Source organism: Equus przewalskii, chromosome 19 (genome assembly GCF_037783145.1).
Source record: "Equus przewalskii isolate Varuska chromosome 19, EquPr2, whole genome shotgun sequence".
Lineage (NCBI taxonomy): Eukaryota > Metazoa > Chordata > Mammalia > Perissodactyla > Equidae > Equus > Equus przewalskii.
Genome location: NC_091849.1, coordinates 45610230 through 45628340, shown reverse-complemented (window position 1 = coordinate 45628340; position 18111 = coordinate 45610230). Strand labels below are relative to the sequence as shown.

The following is an 18111-nucleotide window of genomic DNA, read 5'->3' as shown; positions in this document are numbered from 1 at the left end:
AGGCAAGGAGGGCCCACTGAGGGAGGGGGCTCATCCTTGAGGGGTCCATCAGTGAGGAGCCCCGTGAGAAGCTGGGGGCTCAGCATAAGTGAAGAGGGGTAAACGATGGGGAGGGGCTGAATGTTACAGGTTGGGCCCTTTTCTGCTTGCTCCCCTCCCGCCCCACACCACTCTCTCCACCCACAGGTCTCTGCACGAGCTGTGGTTGGTGGTCCGGGAGACGTGTGAACCTGGAGAGAAAGGATGGAAACTCTAGAGGTCAAGGGAAGCGTGGGGTGGGTCAGGAAGAACGTCAAACACCCCAAGCCCCCTGAGCTTAGCCTCAAGCTCCAGAACCAGCGGGCCCAGGGCCTCCCCCTTCAGACTCCCCGGAGAAGAATCTTCTTGGTCCAGCTTGAGTCAGGTGTCTTCCCATGTTCCTATCTGTTGAAGACCAATACAAGTGTGACCCGCAGGAACCACCCCTGAGAATCACAGGGCGCAGAGAAAGGGCATTGATGCTCGGGATGGCTCAGCACTGCAATAGGTACCCTCCATAGCTCACTACTTTCCTCTAAGATGTTCAAGCATTTATTCATTTCAGAAGAGTCAAACCAAACATGGCCTGTATTAACATAAGCATTAACTGAGGATGCATAATAAAGACATTGGGTACCTAAAGACATTGATTTAGGCGAAGAAATTAGTAAACTTAGAATGTGGGGCAGCCAATTAAAGGGCACCAGGCCAGCTACCTGGTGGGGGCTTTAAATATTTTCTGGTTTCCATAGCAGTGCTAGCTGATAAGGGAAAAAAAGCAAGCTACTTATGTAATTTTAAACATTTCAGTAGCCATATTCTTTTAAAAGTGACAGGAAAGAGGTAAAATTCATGTTCATAATAAATTTTATTTCACTCAATATCCAAAATATTATCATTTTGACATGTAATCAATATTAAATATTATTCGACCTTTTTTACATTTTTTGTTCTAAATCTTCAAAATTCAATATGTCTTACAGCACACATCAACATTTTCATTGGAAATACCTGATCTGGATTTAGATTTCCTAAAATATACAGTTGAACAATTAGAGCTGTAATCACATGTTCCATTATTTTATGCTGTCTCTCATTAGTTGTGTGGGATTAAATTAATTCATGTCAGGGCTTCCAGTTAATTCTCCCTGAGCTGGTCTATTGCCCAGATTCTTCCTTCTATGCAGAAGTGATCATGGGTAAAATGGCGGCCCTGAGATTGTGGGTCCCTACCCCACAAAGGAAAAAATGGCTAGAAACTGGGAGATACATTTGTTCTCCTCTTTGCTTGGTCTATGTGACAACAAACAATTTTGTTTCATAGATTAACTGAACCAAGTGTGTTGGAGATTTTCGAGATTTTGTTGTTACTTTTCTTTTTTTGTCGTTGAAACAATCAAGTTTTCTTAGGAGGACCTCTTTCTTAGCCCCCTGAAATTCCATAATTGCGCCTAGGGGGTTAGGAGGCACTCAGAGTGCAAATCGCTGATGACAAAATGCAAGCAGCTGATATTTATTCCCTCCTGGTAATTCTCATGGGCAGCAGGTATTAGCAAGGAGGCAACAGCCCGTGTAGAGATCACCCAGGCCAGACTTCCAGATTGAATGACGGGTCATGAGCTCTCGGGGAAGCCGTGAGGGTAATGGCCTACAAGTGAAATCACATAAAGACAACACGCGCCTAACACTTTCCAGTCTGGCGCCAGGGAAAGTCTCCTATCGGAAAATGTAGGTTCCAGTCGCTCAGGCGCCGGCCTCCTCACCATCTTCTCCCCTTGGTATTGCTGAGCCTGGTGGGGCCTTGACTTTTCTTATTCTTTTTCTTATTAGTGTTTTGATTGGAGGAAGGAAGAGACAGCTCCAGCTCCCTTTTCTTGGCGTCCCAGTCTTCGTCCCTCTGGTCCAGCGGCAGCCCCTGCTGCCTGGCGATGCGGCGGTGGTCCCGGCACTCCCGCTCGGCCCTGGCAGAGGGGAACAGGGCGGCTCTCAGCGCGGACAGGAAACAGACCTCACTTCCCGCCCCCTGCACACAGCCTGGGGTTTCCGTGACACAGACAAGAAGGGAGGAGGCCAAGTTGGAGCATTTCCAAGTGTCCCCTTAGAGAGGTCTCAGACACGAAAGAAACTACTTGGAGGTGGAGAAAAATGGCGTGCTCGGAGTGGGATGTTAATAGAATCTGAGACAGGCACTTAACTTGAAGAAGACACTGCTAATTCTTAAAGTGCTCACATTTATAGAGCAACCAGCATATTATTGGGAGGCTGTTTTCCTTCATTTATTTTATTTTTTCTTTTTTGAGGAAGAGTAGCCCTGTGCTAACATCTGCCACCAATCCTCCTCTTTTTGCTGAGGAAGATTGGCCCTGAGCTAACATCTGTGCCCATCTTCCTCTATTTTATATGTAGGACTCTTGCCACAGCATGGCTTGATAAGCCACGTCTAGGTCAATTCCCAGCATCCCACCTGGTTAACCCCAGACCAACAAACCAGAGCAGGTGAACTCAACTGCTACACCACTGGGCCAGCCCCCTTCATTTATTTTTTAATTGTAGTTTTTCCTAATTATAAAAGCCATGTCTCTTCATTGTATAAAATTTTAAGGTACAGAAACATCTAAAGAAGAAAATAAAAATTACTCATAATTGCATATGTATTTTATGTATAGATGGATTTATGTAAGGAATAGTTAAATGATACATAGATGATAGATATAGAAAAATAGAATAGATGATCAATAGAGAAATAGGTTGATGAATTGATCATCATATACATATGGACAATGGGAAGCATACAAAAGTACCGTTTTATATATGAGGCCAAAGGTGAGTGTGTGACTCGCTTAAAGATGTGGCTTTAATGTGAAATGTGAAAGCCACTTCACAGAGATAAAATTTGAGCCAATATGAGGACAAGTGGAATTTGAGAGGCTAGATGATGGTATGGGGAGGGCAAACAGTATCTTAAGTGCAAAGCATTATGAAAAGCACAGTCCATTAAGAGGATAGTAAACCTGCTTGTCCATCAGCCCCCATCTCCCTGAGCAGGCTAGAAGTGACCTCTCCATATTCAGACCACATATGCTGTTTTGTCACTTTCAGTCTCGTGTTAGAGTTATTTATGTAAACAAGTTATCTCCTCTCCCAGCCAGGGAACTTCTTAATGTCCAGCACTGTATCTGATTTATCTTTGAATCCTTTTTGGTATCTAGATCAATGCCTTGCACATAGTAGGGCTCAAAAATATTTTTCGAATGAGAGATTTGCTACTTAGAGAGGTTGAATCAAAAGTTGAATTGTTCCGCTAGGATCCGTAGGATAGTCAGAAAATTATGAAATACTGTCTAGGCTTCTTTTGAAATTCACTTATACCGTTCTCTTCATCTTCCTAGCCCAGAAATCCACCCTCTTGCAACATGAAGCGTTAAGAAATTCCTTAGGTGAGCTCCTTGCCTACAGGCTGAGTGCTCCAATGCTGCCTGCACAGCACCACGGCCACCTCTTCCACTACAGGAGTGACTTTGCTAAAGTGTCTGTTTCACCTTGTCAATCCCCTGCTGAGTTCACATTCATCTGCTTGCCCAGCTCACTGTGGTCACCCACCCACCCAACCTTATTCACTACTTCTCTCAGCGTGAATGCTCTACTTAGCCAGGCCACTCATCCCTCCACTATCCCTCCACCTCCTCACATATACACACAGTGTATGCACATTTCCAACTTGATGCCTTCACGCCAAATCAAGACTCTTTCTCCCTCCTCCGTTAACCAGATCTTAGCTATATTTCAAGATCCAGATTAATTTCCCCTTAACCAGGATTCCTTCTCTCTAAACACTCTTTCAGAAAGGAAGCTCCTCATGATGATGATGCTAAGTAGAAATGACTTACATGTGATATGGGAGATGATGATAAGTAGAAATGACTTACACGTGATGTGGTTGACCTTCCTTGTTTTTGTTGGCTCAGCACTTCCTGCCCACTTTTCCTGGTGATAGCACTCCCCATTATTTGGAGGAACCACTCCTCCTCCACGTCAGTTATGCTGGAATCGTGTACCATGTTCACCCACCCATTGGTCACGAGGGTGAGACTACTCAAAGAAAGTCAGTAGAGGAGAGTCACACAGGACACTGAGGAATTTCAGCATCTAAAAGGTATGCAAGAACAGGAGCTTAGAAACATCATGAGAGGAATGGCCAGATAGGTAGAAGGAGAAGTAGAAGAGAGTAGCATTAGACAAAGCAAGAGAGAATTATCAAATAGCAAATTAAGTGGCGGTAAGATGTGAATTGAGAAGAGCCCACTGATTTAGCAACAGGGATCTCCCTGGAGGAAGATTCAGTGCAATGATGAAGAAAGGAGTCTGCAGAGTGAGTGAGGATGTAGAGACGTTTACATAGATTACCTTTCAAGTAGCTAAGAAATGTAGGGAAGATGAAAGGCATGTTAGACATCAGAAGGGCCTCCAACCGTGTGTTTGTTCAATAAGATCTATCTAAATATGTTCATAGGCCAAAGAGAAATGAAGGGAAGAAATAGGAAAAAAACTAAAAATACAGAAGAGAGAATGAAAGATACAACAAAGAATACGCATGGATGATCTTGTAGGAGACGCAAAGGATTAGATCAAGGGTCTGTAGGGATGGATAACACTTCTCAAGAAGGATGGACAGGATGGTGAGAAGAATCAGATGTAGATTTATACGCTATATGTAGGTGTAAGAGGTTTAAAAATGTACACGCATGGCTTCAATATTCTCTGTGAACTAGACAGCATACCCTCTGCGGGACAGGCTGTGGTGGGATGGGGACCTGGGGTTGTCAAAGAGGAAGTAGGACAGGAAGAGACAGACAAACTGCTCTGAGGGCTCAGCTGAAGACAGAAATCTTAGAACTTCTGGTGATACCTACTGATCTGGTGGTCTACTGATCTGTGGGCTTTTCTCTAGTAGACCAAGCATAGGAGTGGAGAAGACAGAGACTGATCCAAGGTTGGGAATTCTGGCTTATATGCTACAGAAAGACAAAAGATTAGAAACTTTAGAAAAGTGGGAAGAGAGTGGAAGAAGCAGTGTATCCTAGTGTCCAGATAGCGACAGATGGAAGATAACGAAACCTTCAGGCAGGTGATAGATTGGGAGGGAAAGAAAAAGTTGAGTGAGAAGAGACCTTGATGCACTCAAATAACTGTGTGATGATCCAGGAATGGGTAAAATGAATATGGTCACACTGTGGTATGTTGAAGTTTTAAACAGTTCAGAGAACAATGTTGCTGATACTGAGGCGCACAGCTGATGGAGATCATTGAATGTAGGGGATAATGGCAGGATTGGGAAGAAGAGAGAGTCTTCAGGTCAGGACTCCAGGTTCTGCCTCTTTACTCCCCAAATCATCTTGATTATGATTTTGAATTTTTTTAACATGGGTCATCACTTGTAAGAGAAGTTCTCTTGGGTTACTTCTGCAGATAATCAATCTCATCACAGGCAAAGATTTTACTAGTTTCACTTTCTGAAGCTAACTTTATTTTCAAGTTTTTAGGAGGACATTTCACTGTCATGAACTGCCCTAATGATATGTTTGCTATTATCTCATTTTATCAAGCAATGCTGTCCTCACTCTGTAACTTTCCGGTCTCTTGTGTGAATTACTTATTAATTCAATCAGATTATAAGCTCCTAAATTTTATTTCCATTCCTCTCAGAGCACGAACTGTCATGTACATCATTAATACTTAATTCTATTTGAATGCTTGGCTAAGAGAAAAAATTAACAAATGCTAGAAAAGTTCTTATCTTTTGCAGGTGTGTGAGTAGGAGATTCATAGATGAGTAGAAGTTTTAAAAAGTAGAAGGGTCCATATGAATGATAGCTGAATTCACCTGCTTCATCTTAAATATGAGGAAACTGAGGCTCCAGAAGGAGATTTAATTTGCCCAAGGTCAGGCAGCCAGTTTGAATACCTTTGAGGAATCGGAGGGGGTCCATGAATCTGGTACCATGTCCCATTTTCAAATGTGGTGTCCCACCTCTCTTATCTGAGATCATTTTTGTATAATCCAAAACAATAATTAGAAATTATATTATTAAAATTATAATAATTATAATTTTTGTACAATTTAAAAACAATAGATCTTACATAATCTAAAACAATATAGTTTCCACCTCCAACTAGTCATTTCAATGGAAAATTAATAAAAACGACTCAAACAACAGTTGGCTGGATTTCCTCACTTCATTTTTGTCGACCTGAGACCACTGAGTCTGCAAAGACTTTAATCACAGGCTCCTGGTTCTCTGCCCTTTCTAGAGCTGGAAATAAATGAAACTTACTTCTCCAGGAATGCCACACAGGCTTTCTGCCCATAGATCTCTGCGATCCTCTTTGGTGTGTCTCCAAAGAAATCAGGGGCATCGATGGCGGCATGCAACGTGTGGAGAATTTTGAGCACATTCAGATGTCCTGACTCAGCTGCAAAATGAGCCGGGGTCCAGCCCACATCAGTTACCAGGCAGGGCCTGGCTCCGTGTTCTATGAGAATCTGCATCACCTCCATATGCCCTTCGATGTACCAAGAAGAAACAGGAGGAGATTAAGATTAAAATGTCTGCCAGACTGAGGTGAGAGCGGGCCTAGGTAGCACAAAAAGAGGTGAAAACATTTGCCTTTGAGGCCCCTCCGGTTTCCTAACTTCAGCCCCTCCTCCCTTCTCCCACTCCTTCCCAGGGACTCAGTGCCCCACCCTTATCCCAGGGACCTCACTCCTACCTGGGGCCTGAGGACCTGCCATACCCCCTCACCCTCCCTCCCGGGCACTCTGCTCCCCTGTCCCTCCCCGCAGGCCCTGCCTAGGAATCTTGCTTTCTCTCCCAAGTCACTCTGCACCTGCCTCTGCTGGCACTGGCAAGCCTCACTGGGCTTTCAGCAGTCCCAAAGCTGATTTCAAAAACAAATATGTTGCCACAACATGGATGGACCTTGAGGGCATTATGCTGAGTGAAAGAAGTCAGACAGAGACAAATGCCATATGGTCTCACTTATATGTGGAATCTAAAAAAAAACGAAGCTCATAGATGCAAAGAACAGATTGGTGGTTACCAGAGACAGCGGGTGGGAGGATGAGTGAAATAGGTGAAGGGGGTCAAAAGGTACAAAACTTCTAGATATAAAATAAATAAGTCGTGGGCATGTAATGCACAGCATGGTGACTGTCGGTAAGAAGCCTGGACGGCATATTAGAAAGTTGCTAAGACAGTAAATGTTAAAAGCTATCACAAGAAAAACAATTGTGTAACTACATGTAATGACAGATGTTAACTCAACTTACTGTGGTGATCACTTTGCAATATATACAAAAGGCAAATCATGCTGTACACTTGAAACTGATATAACATTGTATGTATATTATACCTTAATAAAAAAAAATTTAAGTTCTACTTACATTCTAGCTAGCACAGCTTAAGAGCACAGGCTTTCTAGTCAGACAGATGTGGGTTCATACCTGACAATAAATACCAGTGCGAAGTAGGTACCACAGACAAGAAACAAATGTGTGAGGCTCAGTTTCCTCATCTGTAAATTAAGGCTATTACCACTTACCTCACCTAGTTCTTGTCAAGTACAAATGAAATCACAGACGCGAGTGCACAGCACAACGCCCAGCATACAGCAAATATTCACTAAAAGGTGCTCTAGCATAGCTACTATCACTTCCTCCTTAAATTTCTACAAAATTCTCCCATCTGATTTCTCTGCAGCCAGTCTTGCTTCCTGCCAATCCGTTCTCCATAAGGAATCAAACAAATTTTTACAAAGCAAAGTTGACTATAATACTTTCTTATTTAATTTCTTCAATGGTGTTCTGTTGCCGAAGGCCCTGACAAGCCCCTTGGCTGAGTTTTTGCCACTATCTATCTCCAGTTCCATAACTGAGCCATGCTGGGCATGGGAGATACAGTGATGAGCAAGGCAAAGTCCCTGTCCTACAACAGGAACGATGCTCCATTCCTGTTAGAGGGCAAGAGGGCAGAGGACTAATATTAACTGACAGCAGACGATTGATAGGCACTGTACGCCCATTCTCTTACTGAATCCTCCCCACAAGGCTCCAAGGTAGCATTATTGCTCCCATTATATAGATGAATAAATTAAGGCCTAGAGATGTTAAATAACTTGTTTACGGCACTACAACCAGTAATTGGTGGTGCCAGGATGGAAATGTTCTGTCTGGTTCCCAAGAAGTGTTCTTTTTACAACCCCACACAGACTACTGACTGGTAACTTCATGAATGCTGGACTCAAAGGGGTGGATTCTACCTAAGCCCACTCACCGTTGATTGCAGCCCAGTGAAGTGGGGTTCGGTCATTCCAGTCCACGTCCTTGTAGTTTGGGTCACAGAGACCTTTCTTCAAAATCTTTTTCACTAAACTGTAATTCCCCGCAGCCACAGCTTTGTGGAGCTTTGTCATGTCCGACATTTTGGTCAGTGTTAGTTCCATGAGAAAAAACAACTGTGGGAAAAGCATGCCGCTTAGGAAATTCTACAACTCCTTATTCCTAGTGAGTGATTCCATAGGATTCTTTATCGTTTATTTTCTTTCCTACCTCATAAATTTGCATCCAGGGCTGCTTCGTGTGCATGCTCTGCTGAGTGTGTGTTTGGATCTTAGCCACTGCGGTTAGTGGATGCCAGTCCCCTGACCCAAAACTATCAATGGCTCCCCTCTGCCTACAGGATTATCAGGTAAACTCATGGGGCTGGCATCTGCTATTTGGCCTCAAAGCACTTTCCAGTGCTATTTCCTACTCTTGCTCCAAAGAGCAAGTAGTGTGACTCTGAGTTAGTTGTGTAATTCTGTGCCTTACCTTTCTCACCTATAGAATGGGTATAATTTGCCAGGGTCGTTGTGAGGATATAATGATGATCCATGTGAAAATATATTGAATACAGATCAAGTACTCCCTGGAAATTAAATACTACCGCTACACCAATTCAGGAGATGAACAAGATGCAAACATACAAATAAAATGGCTACAAATTGTTTACAACATTAAGATATAAACCAACAATTCTCAAACTAGAGTCTAGAAACATTTAGGAATCCCTGGGATCAGGGGATCCATGAGGTCAAAGTTATTTTCATGATAACGTTAAAATGTCATTGGCCTTGTTCACTGTGCTGACCATTGCCCTGATGGTTCAAAAGCAATGACGTAGAGAGCTGCTCGTGCCTTAGCACGAAGCAAGGCCCTGGGCAGTGACGCGAAACTGGGCTAGCAGTAATGGAATTCTTCACCACCACACACACACAGTTAACAAAAGCTAGTTTCAGTAAAGCAACTAAAGCAGTAAGATTTATTTTGATTAAGTTTTGACCCTTGATTATATGACTTAATAAAAGCAGTTTAAAAATATTGTGTAATGAAATGTGTCAACATATGGAAAGGCTGCATAACTCTGTGAACCACTATTTTCCATATGACAAGCGTACGATGTTACAAAATCATGCATAAGTAAAGAGATCCATGCAAGACAGGGCAATGGAGTTTAGTGGAACAGGGTATGAAAAGTACATTGAGACTGTTTCAGATCCCAACTAACCTTTAAGGCACTGCCACTTGTCCAGTTTTGGCATAGTATTAAAGAAGAATATCCACAATTATCTGGAAAGACTATAAAATACTTTTCCCTTTTCTAATTTTAAATATGTGCAAAGCTATATTTTCTTTGTAGACTTCAACCGAAACAAGAAATCGAATGCAGAAACAGATATAAGAATCCAGGTGTCTTCTATTAAGCTACATATTAAAGAGATTTGACCAAAAAAAAGTAAAACAATACTATTCTTCTCACATTTTTTGTTTTAGAAAATATAATTACTTCTCATAACAATGTTATTTATGTCGTGCATTACAGTTATTATGATTTTTGTATATGAATTAATAAACATTTTTAAATGTTCTCAGTTTTAATTTCTAGTCGGGTAAATATCAATAGCTTTAATCCACATAAACAAAAGCTCTCTGGGGTTGTCCATAAGTTTTGAGAGTGTAAAGGAGTGCTGAGACCAAAAAAGGTTGAGAATTACTGATATAAACAAATAAGGAGCTGAGATAGAAAAAAAAGAACAAGGAGAGAGTCACTTGAGATGGGGCCATTGGGAATGTCGCTTTGATCTCAACATTTAAGTTGAGATCTCAAGAAGAAGTTGGAGTCAGCCATACAGACTGTGGCCCAGCAGGAGCAGCACCACTCAAGAATTTGTTACAAACGCAAATCAGATCTACTGAATTAGAAACTAGAGTCGGGGGTTAGTGACCTGAGTTAGAGTAAGTGCTCCAGGTGAGTCTGATGTACACTGAAACATGAAGACAGTCCTAGAGTGGAGAGAAAAGAAGTAAATAACATAATTAACGTGCAATGCCCTAAGTGTCATGATGGCAGTGATTTTCTGGGGACAGACGGAAAGGACCAGTCACCAAGACTAGGAAGTGAAAGGCACTTTCCTCTGAAAGTGACATAAGCTGGGTCCCAAAGCTAAGAATAAGAGTCATCTTGGGGACTGTCAGTGGTGGAGGATCCCAGCACGGGCACAGAATGTCTGTGGCGGAGAGGCACATTCTGCAAAGTGCACATAGCTCCAATTTAATGTGCAGACCAAGGGTCCTGTAAACGACCAGATAGGAAATTTTTTAGGCTTTGTAGGCCAAGAAGCAAAATTAGGATTATTATGTAACAAGAGAAAACTCCTGCCCTGTTTACCAGGTGTGGGCCATCCTGGGGGAGGAAGGGCTGGTGGTGGTGGATGAGCATGCTTTGTACCCGGGAGCCCTCAGCTGAAGATATTCTCAGGGAGAAGGGCAACCAGCCTGAGGGGCAGGGACCTGGCCTGTGGGACAGTCACTTTCACTCTGCCCCAGTGATGCCCAGATCGCAGAGTCCCCTCTCTCCTCTCCAAACCCGACCATCTCAAGTTGACAGCTGGCGAAGGGAAGATGACTTGATTAGACTGAGATTGCACTGCTCAGTGCCCGGCAGCTGCCAACAACAGAGTCCCTAAAGTGTAGGTGGTGACCAGCAGGGCCCTGGGCAGTGGCTAGGCACAACCATGGTCTTGGGAGGCAAGTGCTGGGAGCAGACAGGGGAGCAGAAGTAGAGAGAGTCACCTCAGCTGGCTCTCCCACTGAGATCCACCACCCTAGGTGGTGACCATGGGTCTACAAAAGCAGAGGGTGAGCCAGATTTGGCCTGTAGACCATAATTTACCAACCTCTGGTGTCTTGTTAAAATATAGATTCTGCTTCGGTAGGTTGGCAATGGGAACTGAGATCCTGCATTTGTAACAAGTCCTCATGGCAAAAAATAAAAAACTTATTTAACTTTATTTTAAAAAATAAATACCTGGGCCTTCCTCAAGTGGTTCAGAATCTCTGAGTGTATAGGACAAGGACATGCTTCTTTGCTTGAAATGGGTGCTCAATACAAATGTTAGGTAACAGAAGACGGCACAGAATGCGTTCTATCTTTTTGGTTTGTTTGTTTTAGTAGAAAACCTTTACACTGGAGCATTTGATCAATGACAAAATAAAGCAGTAAACAGAAGTACTACAGGGTTTCTAACCTGCAGGTGTCATGAAAGCCAAACCATTTCTAGAATCAGTGTCTAGAAGTCTCTTTGCTTGCTTTTCACACAAGTCTTCAAGCAGATTTACACTTAACCACATTTGAGTTCCTATCAAGGAAATTCCACAACTTCCCATGGATAAGGTATAATTCAAGAAGAAGTTTTCAATGGGTAACTAAGTTTGTTTGAAGAGAAATTGATGAGGTGATCCTAAAAACTCATATGGAAATGCAAGGGACTCAGAACAGCCAAAACAATCTTGAAAAAGAAGAACAAAGTAGAAGGACTACACTTCCTGATTTCTAAACTTACCACAAAGACGATAATCAATACAGCGTTGTACAAAGTACACTATGTGGCATAAAGATAGACATATAGAGCAATGCAACAGAATTGAGAGTCCAGAAATAAGCCTTTACATTTATGGTCAATTAATTTTCAATAAAATTGCCAGGAAAATTCAATGGGGAATGAATAGTCTTTTCAAATGGTACTGATGCAATTGGATAGCCACATGCAAAAGAATGAATTGGTCCTCCATCTCATGTCATATATAAAACTTAACTTAAAATGGATCACACACCTAAACACAAGACCTAAAAGTAAAACTCTTAGAAGGCAACATGAGAGCAAGTCTTCATTACATGGGGTTAGGCAATGGTTCCTAGATGTGACAACAAAAGAACAAGAGACTAAAGAAAAAGTTAAATAAATTGGATTTCACCAAAGTTTAAAAAAAAAATTTTTCCTTGAATGATACCTTTGAGAAAGTATAAAAGCAGCCACAGAGTGGGAGAAAATATTTGCAAAACATATATCTGATAAGGGACTTGTATCCAGAAAATATAAAGAACTCTTGCAACTCAACAATAAAAAAACAAATAATTTAAAATGATCCAAAAATATAAACAGAAGTTTCTCCAAAAAAAAAAATAAACACAAGGTCAATAAGCACATGAAAACCTGCTCAACATCGTTAGTCATTAGAGAAATGCAAATGAAAACCACAATGAGACGCCACCTCACGCCCACTAGGATGGATATAATAAAAAAGACAACAATAACAAGTGTTGGTGAGGATGCGCAGAAATTGAAACCCTCACACACAGTGGTGGGAATGTAAGATGGTGCAGCCCCTTTGAAAGGCAGTTTGGTATTTCTTCAAAAGGTTAAACATAGACTTGTCATATGACCAGTAACTCTGCTCCTAGATATCTACCTAAGAGAAATGAAAACTAGTACACACAGATTTATAGCAGCCTTATTCATAATAGCCAAAGGGTGGAAACAGCCCAAATGTTCATTAATCGATGAATGCCTAAAGGAAATGTGGAATAGTCACACAACAGAATATTTTATGACAATAAGAAAGGAATGAAGAACTGATGCATGGGACTACGTGGATGAACTTTGAAGACATGCAACGTGAAAGAAGCCAGACACAAAAGCCCACATATTGTGTGATTCCATTTATGTGAAATGCTCGGAATAGGCAAATCTGTAGAGACAAAATGTAGATTATTGGTTGTCTAGGACTAGGATGAGGTGGGGGTGGGAAGTGACTGCTAAATGAGTAGTACAGGATTTCTTTTTGGGGTGATGGACTGTCCTAAAATTAGATAGTGGAGGGTGACACTTTCATAACTTTGAATATATTAAAAACCACTGAACTGTGTACCTTATATGGATGAATTTTGTAGTATATAAAGCGTATCTCAATAAAGCTGTTTAAAAAGTAAATGAAGGGCATAGTGTTTAAGTTTGCACACTCTACTTCTGGGGCCCAGGGTTCGCAGGTTCGGATCCTGGGTGCAGACCTGTGCACCCTGCTCATCAAGCCATGCTGTGGCAGCTTCTCGCATACAAAACAGAGGAAGACTGGCAACAGACGTTAGCTCGGGGCCAATCTTCCTCACAAAAAAAATAAAATAAAATAAATGATACTATTCATTAGAGGCTTTCTTAAAAAAACAAAAATTTATTTGTAGAAAACATATGCAATCCACTAGCTTACCACTGACTACTAAAATTTAGCAAATACACATGAATCTTTGTAACTGATTAGGTGCACTCGAATTTCTATCTTTCTGGTACAGGTGTCTCAATGTAAAAATGTAGCCCATAAATATAAGTTCTAATCAGTATGAATGATCTATAATAACTACAGTAAACATCTGAAGACAAGGCTAATGCAAAAATACTTACTGTCTTGGTTGAAACTGGAGGCGCTCCGCTCCGTGCTGGAGGGAGTCTTAGCTGCCTGTCTTGTTGTGTTCATTCCATGGAAACCGACCCCTCCTTCCTCATTAAAGCCGGCTCGTCAACATCAACGTCAGCTTCACCAGGAGGTGACTGTCTCCTGGAGAGCAGACTGCCCTTCCGCTGTGCACTGAAGCTGCTCCACAATTCCAGTCTGCTTCCGTAGTCCAAGTGTGGTCCCTAACAGGTTCTTTTCAAATAGCATTTTATCAAAAAAACCCAAAAATTGAAAAACTGATTGCCAGTTCTCAGGACTTAAGTTTTTCTTTCTCCCTCCTTCCCTTCCTTCCTTCCTCTGCCAGTGCCAGGTACTTGATAAATTATTTCAGCTACTCTTCTTTCATAGCCCTAGGAGAAAAGTATTACAACTTCGTTTTCTTGGTGAGAAGAAGAGGCTCAGCAAAGGTAAGGGCCTTGCCCAAGATCTCACAGCTGGTTCCGAATGTGACGGGTGCACTGTCTGCCTGACTCCTCAGAGGTGACTGAACAGCTCCCTTACTCTAAGCATCTACCATCTTTATGATGATGCTGGTCTAACAGATTTTATTCCTCCTTCCCTTCCTCTTCTCTCCACTTTCTTCCTTCCCTCCAATTCCTCCTCCACCTCCTCCTTTCGCTCCTTCCTCTTCCTTTGCTCTCTCTCTCTCTCTCTGTCTTTCTTTCCTTTCTTTTCTCCTTTCTCCCTCCATTTTTCTCTTACCTTTCTTCTCACCTGTGTTTATTGAACACCTTATAACTGCCAGACACTGTCCTGGGCCCTAGGGAGAACAAGGCACTCATTGTTCCTGTCTTGAGCTTAGAGTCCAGAGAAAAAGACAATAAGCAAGAAAACAAATAAATGTATGTATAAAATGACAACTTGTGTAAGTGCTGTAACCAACAACATGCAAAAGCAGAGAATAATGGGAGAGGCAGGGTGATCATGGATGTCCTGAGGCAGTGACATTTAAGCTAAGACCCAGCATAAAAGAAGAAGCCAGGCATCTGAGGAGCTGGGGAGGTGCTCCGGGCAGAGAGTGAGAAATGAAGAAGAGGCGGATGCATGTGGTCTGTGGGTGTGGGCAAGTAGAAGAAGATGAGTTTAGAAAAGGCAAAGACTAGATCATTCAGGGTCTTCTAGGACATGGCAAGGAGTTTGGATTTTATTCCAAGTACAAAAAGAAGTTATTAACAGGTTTTAAGTAAGGACCAAGATGGTTCAATGTATATATATATATATTTTTTAAGATTTTATTTTTTTCCTTTTTCTCCCCAAAGTCCCCCAGTACATAGTTGTATATTCTTCTTTGTGGGTCCTTCTAGTTGTGACATATGGGATGCTGCCTCATCGTGGTTTGATGAGCAGTGCCATGTCCGCGCCCGGGATTCAAACCAACGAAACACTGGGCCGCCTGCAGCGGAGCACGTGAACTTAACCACTCGGCCACGGGGCCAGCCCCTTCAATGTATATAGTTTTAAAAGATAACTTTGGCTTCTACACAGAGAATGGACTGAAGAGAGGTAAGATTGAAAGCAGGAAGACCGCTGAGGAGGCTATTGCCCAAGTCCAGAGAAGGAAGGATACCGGCTTTGTGTACTGGGCAGTGGAGATGGAGAGAAGTGAATGAAATCAAGGATTATTCAGGAGAGAGGATTAACAGGACTTGTCCATAGATTAGACATTGAGTAGCTGGGGAAATGGAGGAACCAAGGGTGATCCTTGGGTTTCATATTTAACCAACCTGATGGTAATGTAGTGACATTTGGCAGTGTTGTGGTGACTGAGGGAGGGCCATGTTTGGGTAGCTGAAAGGTAGTTTAAATTAAATGTTCTGTTTTGAATGCAAGTTTGAGATACTTGTAAGACATCCAAATATCAAACAGGAGTCCAGACTTTTGTGACCTTTGGGCTGAAGATCCGCATTTGGGAGTTGTCAGCATATAGGTGATATTTAAAGGGATAGGTCTATGTAAGATAAGCTAAGGGCAGCAGGTACCGAGAGGAGACGTCCAGCATTCCGAGATCTGGGAGCAGAGGAAGAATTATCCAAGGAGACTAAGAAGCACCGCCAGGGAGGTAGGAGGGAAACCAGAAGAACACAGCCTCAGAAGCTAAAGGAGAAGAGTGTGGTTGGAAAGAGAAATGGCCAACCACATCAAGGAGAGCGGAGTTTAATGAATGCCTATTATAAGCCGGAAATGATGCGCATTAGACCCCATGCCCACCCTCAGAAAGCTCAGTGTCTCATCGTGGTTTTTAAGCCTCGTAACAGTTCCAGTTCAACTCGATTTCATTCAACAAACATTTAATAAACAACTAGTGTGTGTTGAATGATGCAAGGACGGAGATCCACCCTCAGGACACTTGTAATCTAATAAGGGGTAGCTGGTAGGAAGCTGTAGCTGTTGCCATCAGCAAACGGCATGTATCTGGGGCCGCACCCCCTTCTCCATGTCTCCTTCCCCTAATTATAGCTTTCTGACCCCTAACTCCTTGACAAACCAGGGGCTGGCCAGGGAGTGAGGCAATCAAAGGGAAAGAACCTCGAGATATCTCATAGATCAAGAGTGAAGGTGAGATACTTCCATTGCATTAAAAAAAATGGAGAAATGACTAAAAAAGGGTACATTTTGAATCTAAAAAAACTCAAAATTTTGACCAAATGACACACAAGTCTACATAAAAATAAGATCAAGATGAATCCTGATCTTACAAAAATATTAATTCTTTGTACACCCCAAGTGGTAGGATCTGCTAACGGGATACTCAGTTTGTGTGGTAAATGCTTTTGAATGGTGTCAGTGCGATCTTGTGACAGAATGAATAACTTCATCTGGGGTTAATGTCAAAAATCTTCCCTTGAGGGTCTCTTATCCATATGCTGGGCAATATCTGTGGGCCAGTCATTGGTCTTTGGTCACGTTGGCTCAAGCAGTGACACTAAAATTTCTGACTGAGGTGACTCCTGTGAAGTCTTTTCTCCACGGCATCAAAGCCACTCTTAGATCAGGAAAGGACTCTAGAAACCAAGAGCCAAAAATCATTTTATAGATCAGAATATTGAGACCCAACTGAGGGGCATCCCTGCACCCCTCGGCCCTTCTACTCATCAATTATTTATTATTTATTGCTTTTAGGAGAAAACCTCTATAACATTTTAACAGAAAGCAGCAGGTCAAGAATAATATATAGATACTTCTTGATCATCCAATTAACCAGCAAACTTAGAAGGATGATGCATATATATATTTAGACAAAGAACTGGAGGGAGAAGGAAACATTAACCAAATAGAGGCCATAAACCTAATTCGACATCTTATCTGGGCAGGATTCCTTTCTGATTGTCTCAAATGGGACTGTGTGCTTCTCCATTAATTAACTGAAAAATATCTTGAAAGTTACCTGCAGGTGGTCACCTTCTCTTACTATATCTAATTTTCCCGGGAGGTAGTGCCTCCCAAGCAGCCACCCAAAGGAGTGAAAACTGGAGGTTAAGAAGGGAAAAGGAATGAAGGGCAATTAGAAGCAGCACAGGTTTCAGAAGTATATGAGGGGCCGGCCGGTTATTCTTCACCAAGGGGCGACCCTGCACCCCTAGGCGTTAATCGGCTGGACCCTGTCAAACAGCCGATCAAATGATGTAGCCACGGCTCCCAGCAAATTGAGACCCACTGACATTAATTTATTTAATTAAAGTCACGCTACTACTGTGTTTTAGTTCATCTCTGACCACCTCCCTCCTCCCTAGTTGAGCTCAGCGTACAGAGTAGATGCACAGTGACTGCCAAGTTCAAGTGTGGGCTGGGCAACCTTGCCACTCCCTTGCATTTGGACTCTTTACTGTTGACCCTGCTTGGGACACTGGATTCTCTTCTCCCTCCTCCAATTCCAAAGGAGACAATAATAACAAACCTGTATCGGCTTTGTTCTCAGGGCTTTAACATTCATTAGCAAGTTTAATCACGTGAGGCAGGTATAATTTCATCCCTACTTTACTGAAGAGCAAACTAAGGCACATAGTAATCAAGTAACTTGCCTAAGGTTACAAAGCTGGTTGTTGGACAACCAGGGAGTTGGGTTGCAGTGTCCATGTTCTTATCTCCTCTGCTACATCGCCTCCTCAGATGGTGAGTCAAAGTCACATGCAAAAGTTGTTGAAATTACGGCCTCTCTGCCTGGAAAATGATGCAATTCCATTCCAAACATATACTGTGAAAGAGGCAGTACA

The 18111-nt window shown here is 42.3% G+C and overlaps 1 protein-coding gene across 1 annotated transcript in view; it reads right to left on the bottom strand.

The window, feature by feature from the left end:
- Positions 1 to 867: 867 nt before the first annotated feature.
- Positions 868 to 18111, bottom strand: part of ANKRD66 (ankyrin repeat domain 66) — a 50727-nt gene continuing 33483 nt past the window's right edge. Inside the window, exons 3-6 of the mRNA XM_070586179.1 lie at positions 13849 to 14250; positions 8349 to 8529; positions 6351 to 6579; positions 868 to 1979 (exon numbers count right to left, since the gene is read on the bottom strand). Of these exons, the coding sequence (XP_070442280.1) occupies positions 1778 to 1979; positions 6351 to 6579; positions 8349 to 8517 (600 nt within the window). The 5' untranslated portion in view covers positions 8518 to 8529; positions 13849 to 14250 and the 3' untranslated portion in view covers positions 868 to 1777. The remainder of the gene's footprint in view (positions 1980 to 6350; positions 6580 to 8348; positions 8530 to 13848; positions 14251 to 18111) is intronic.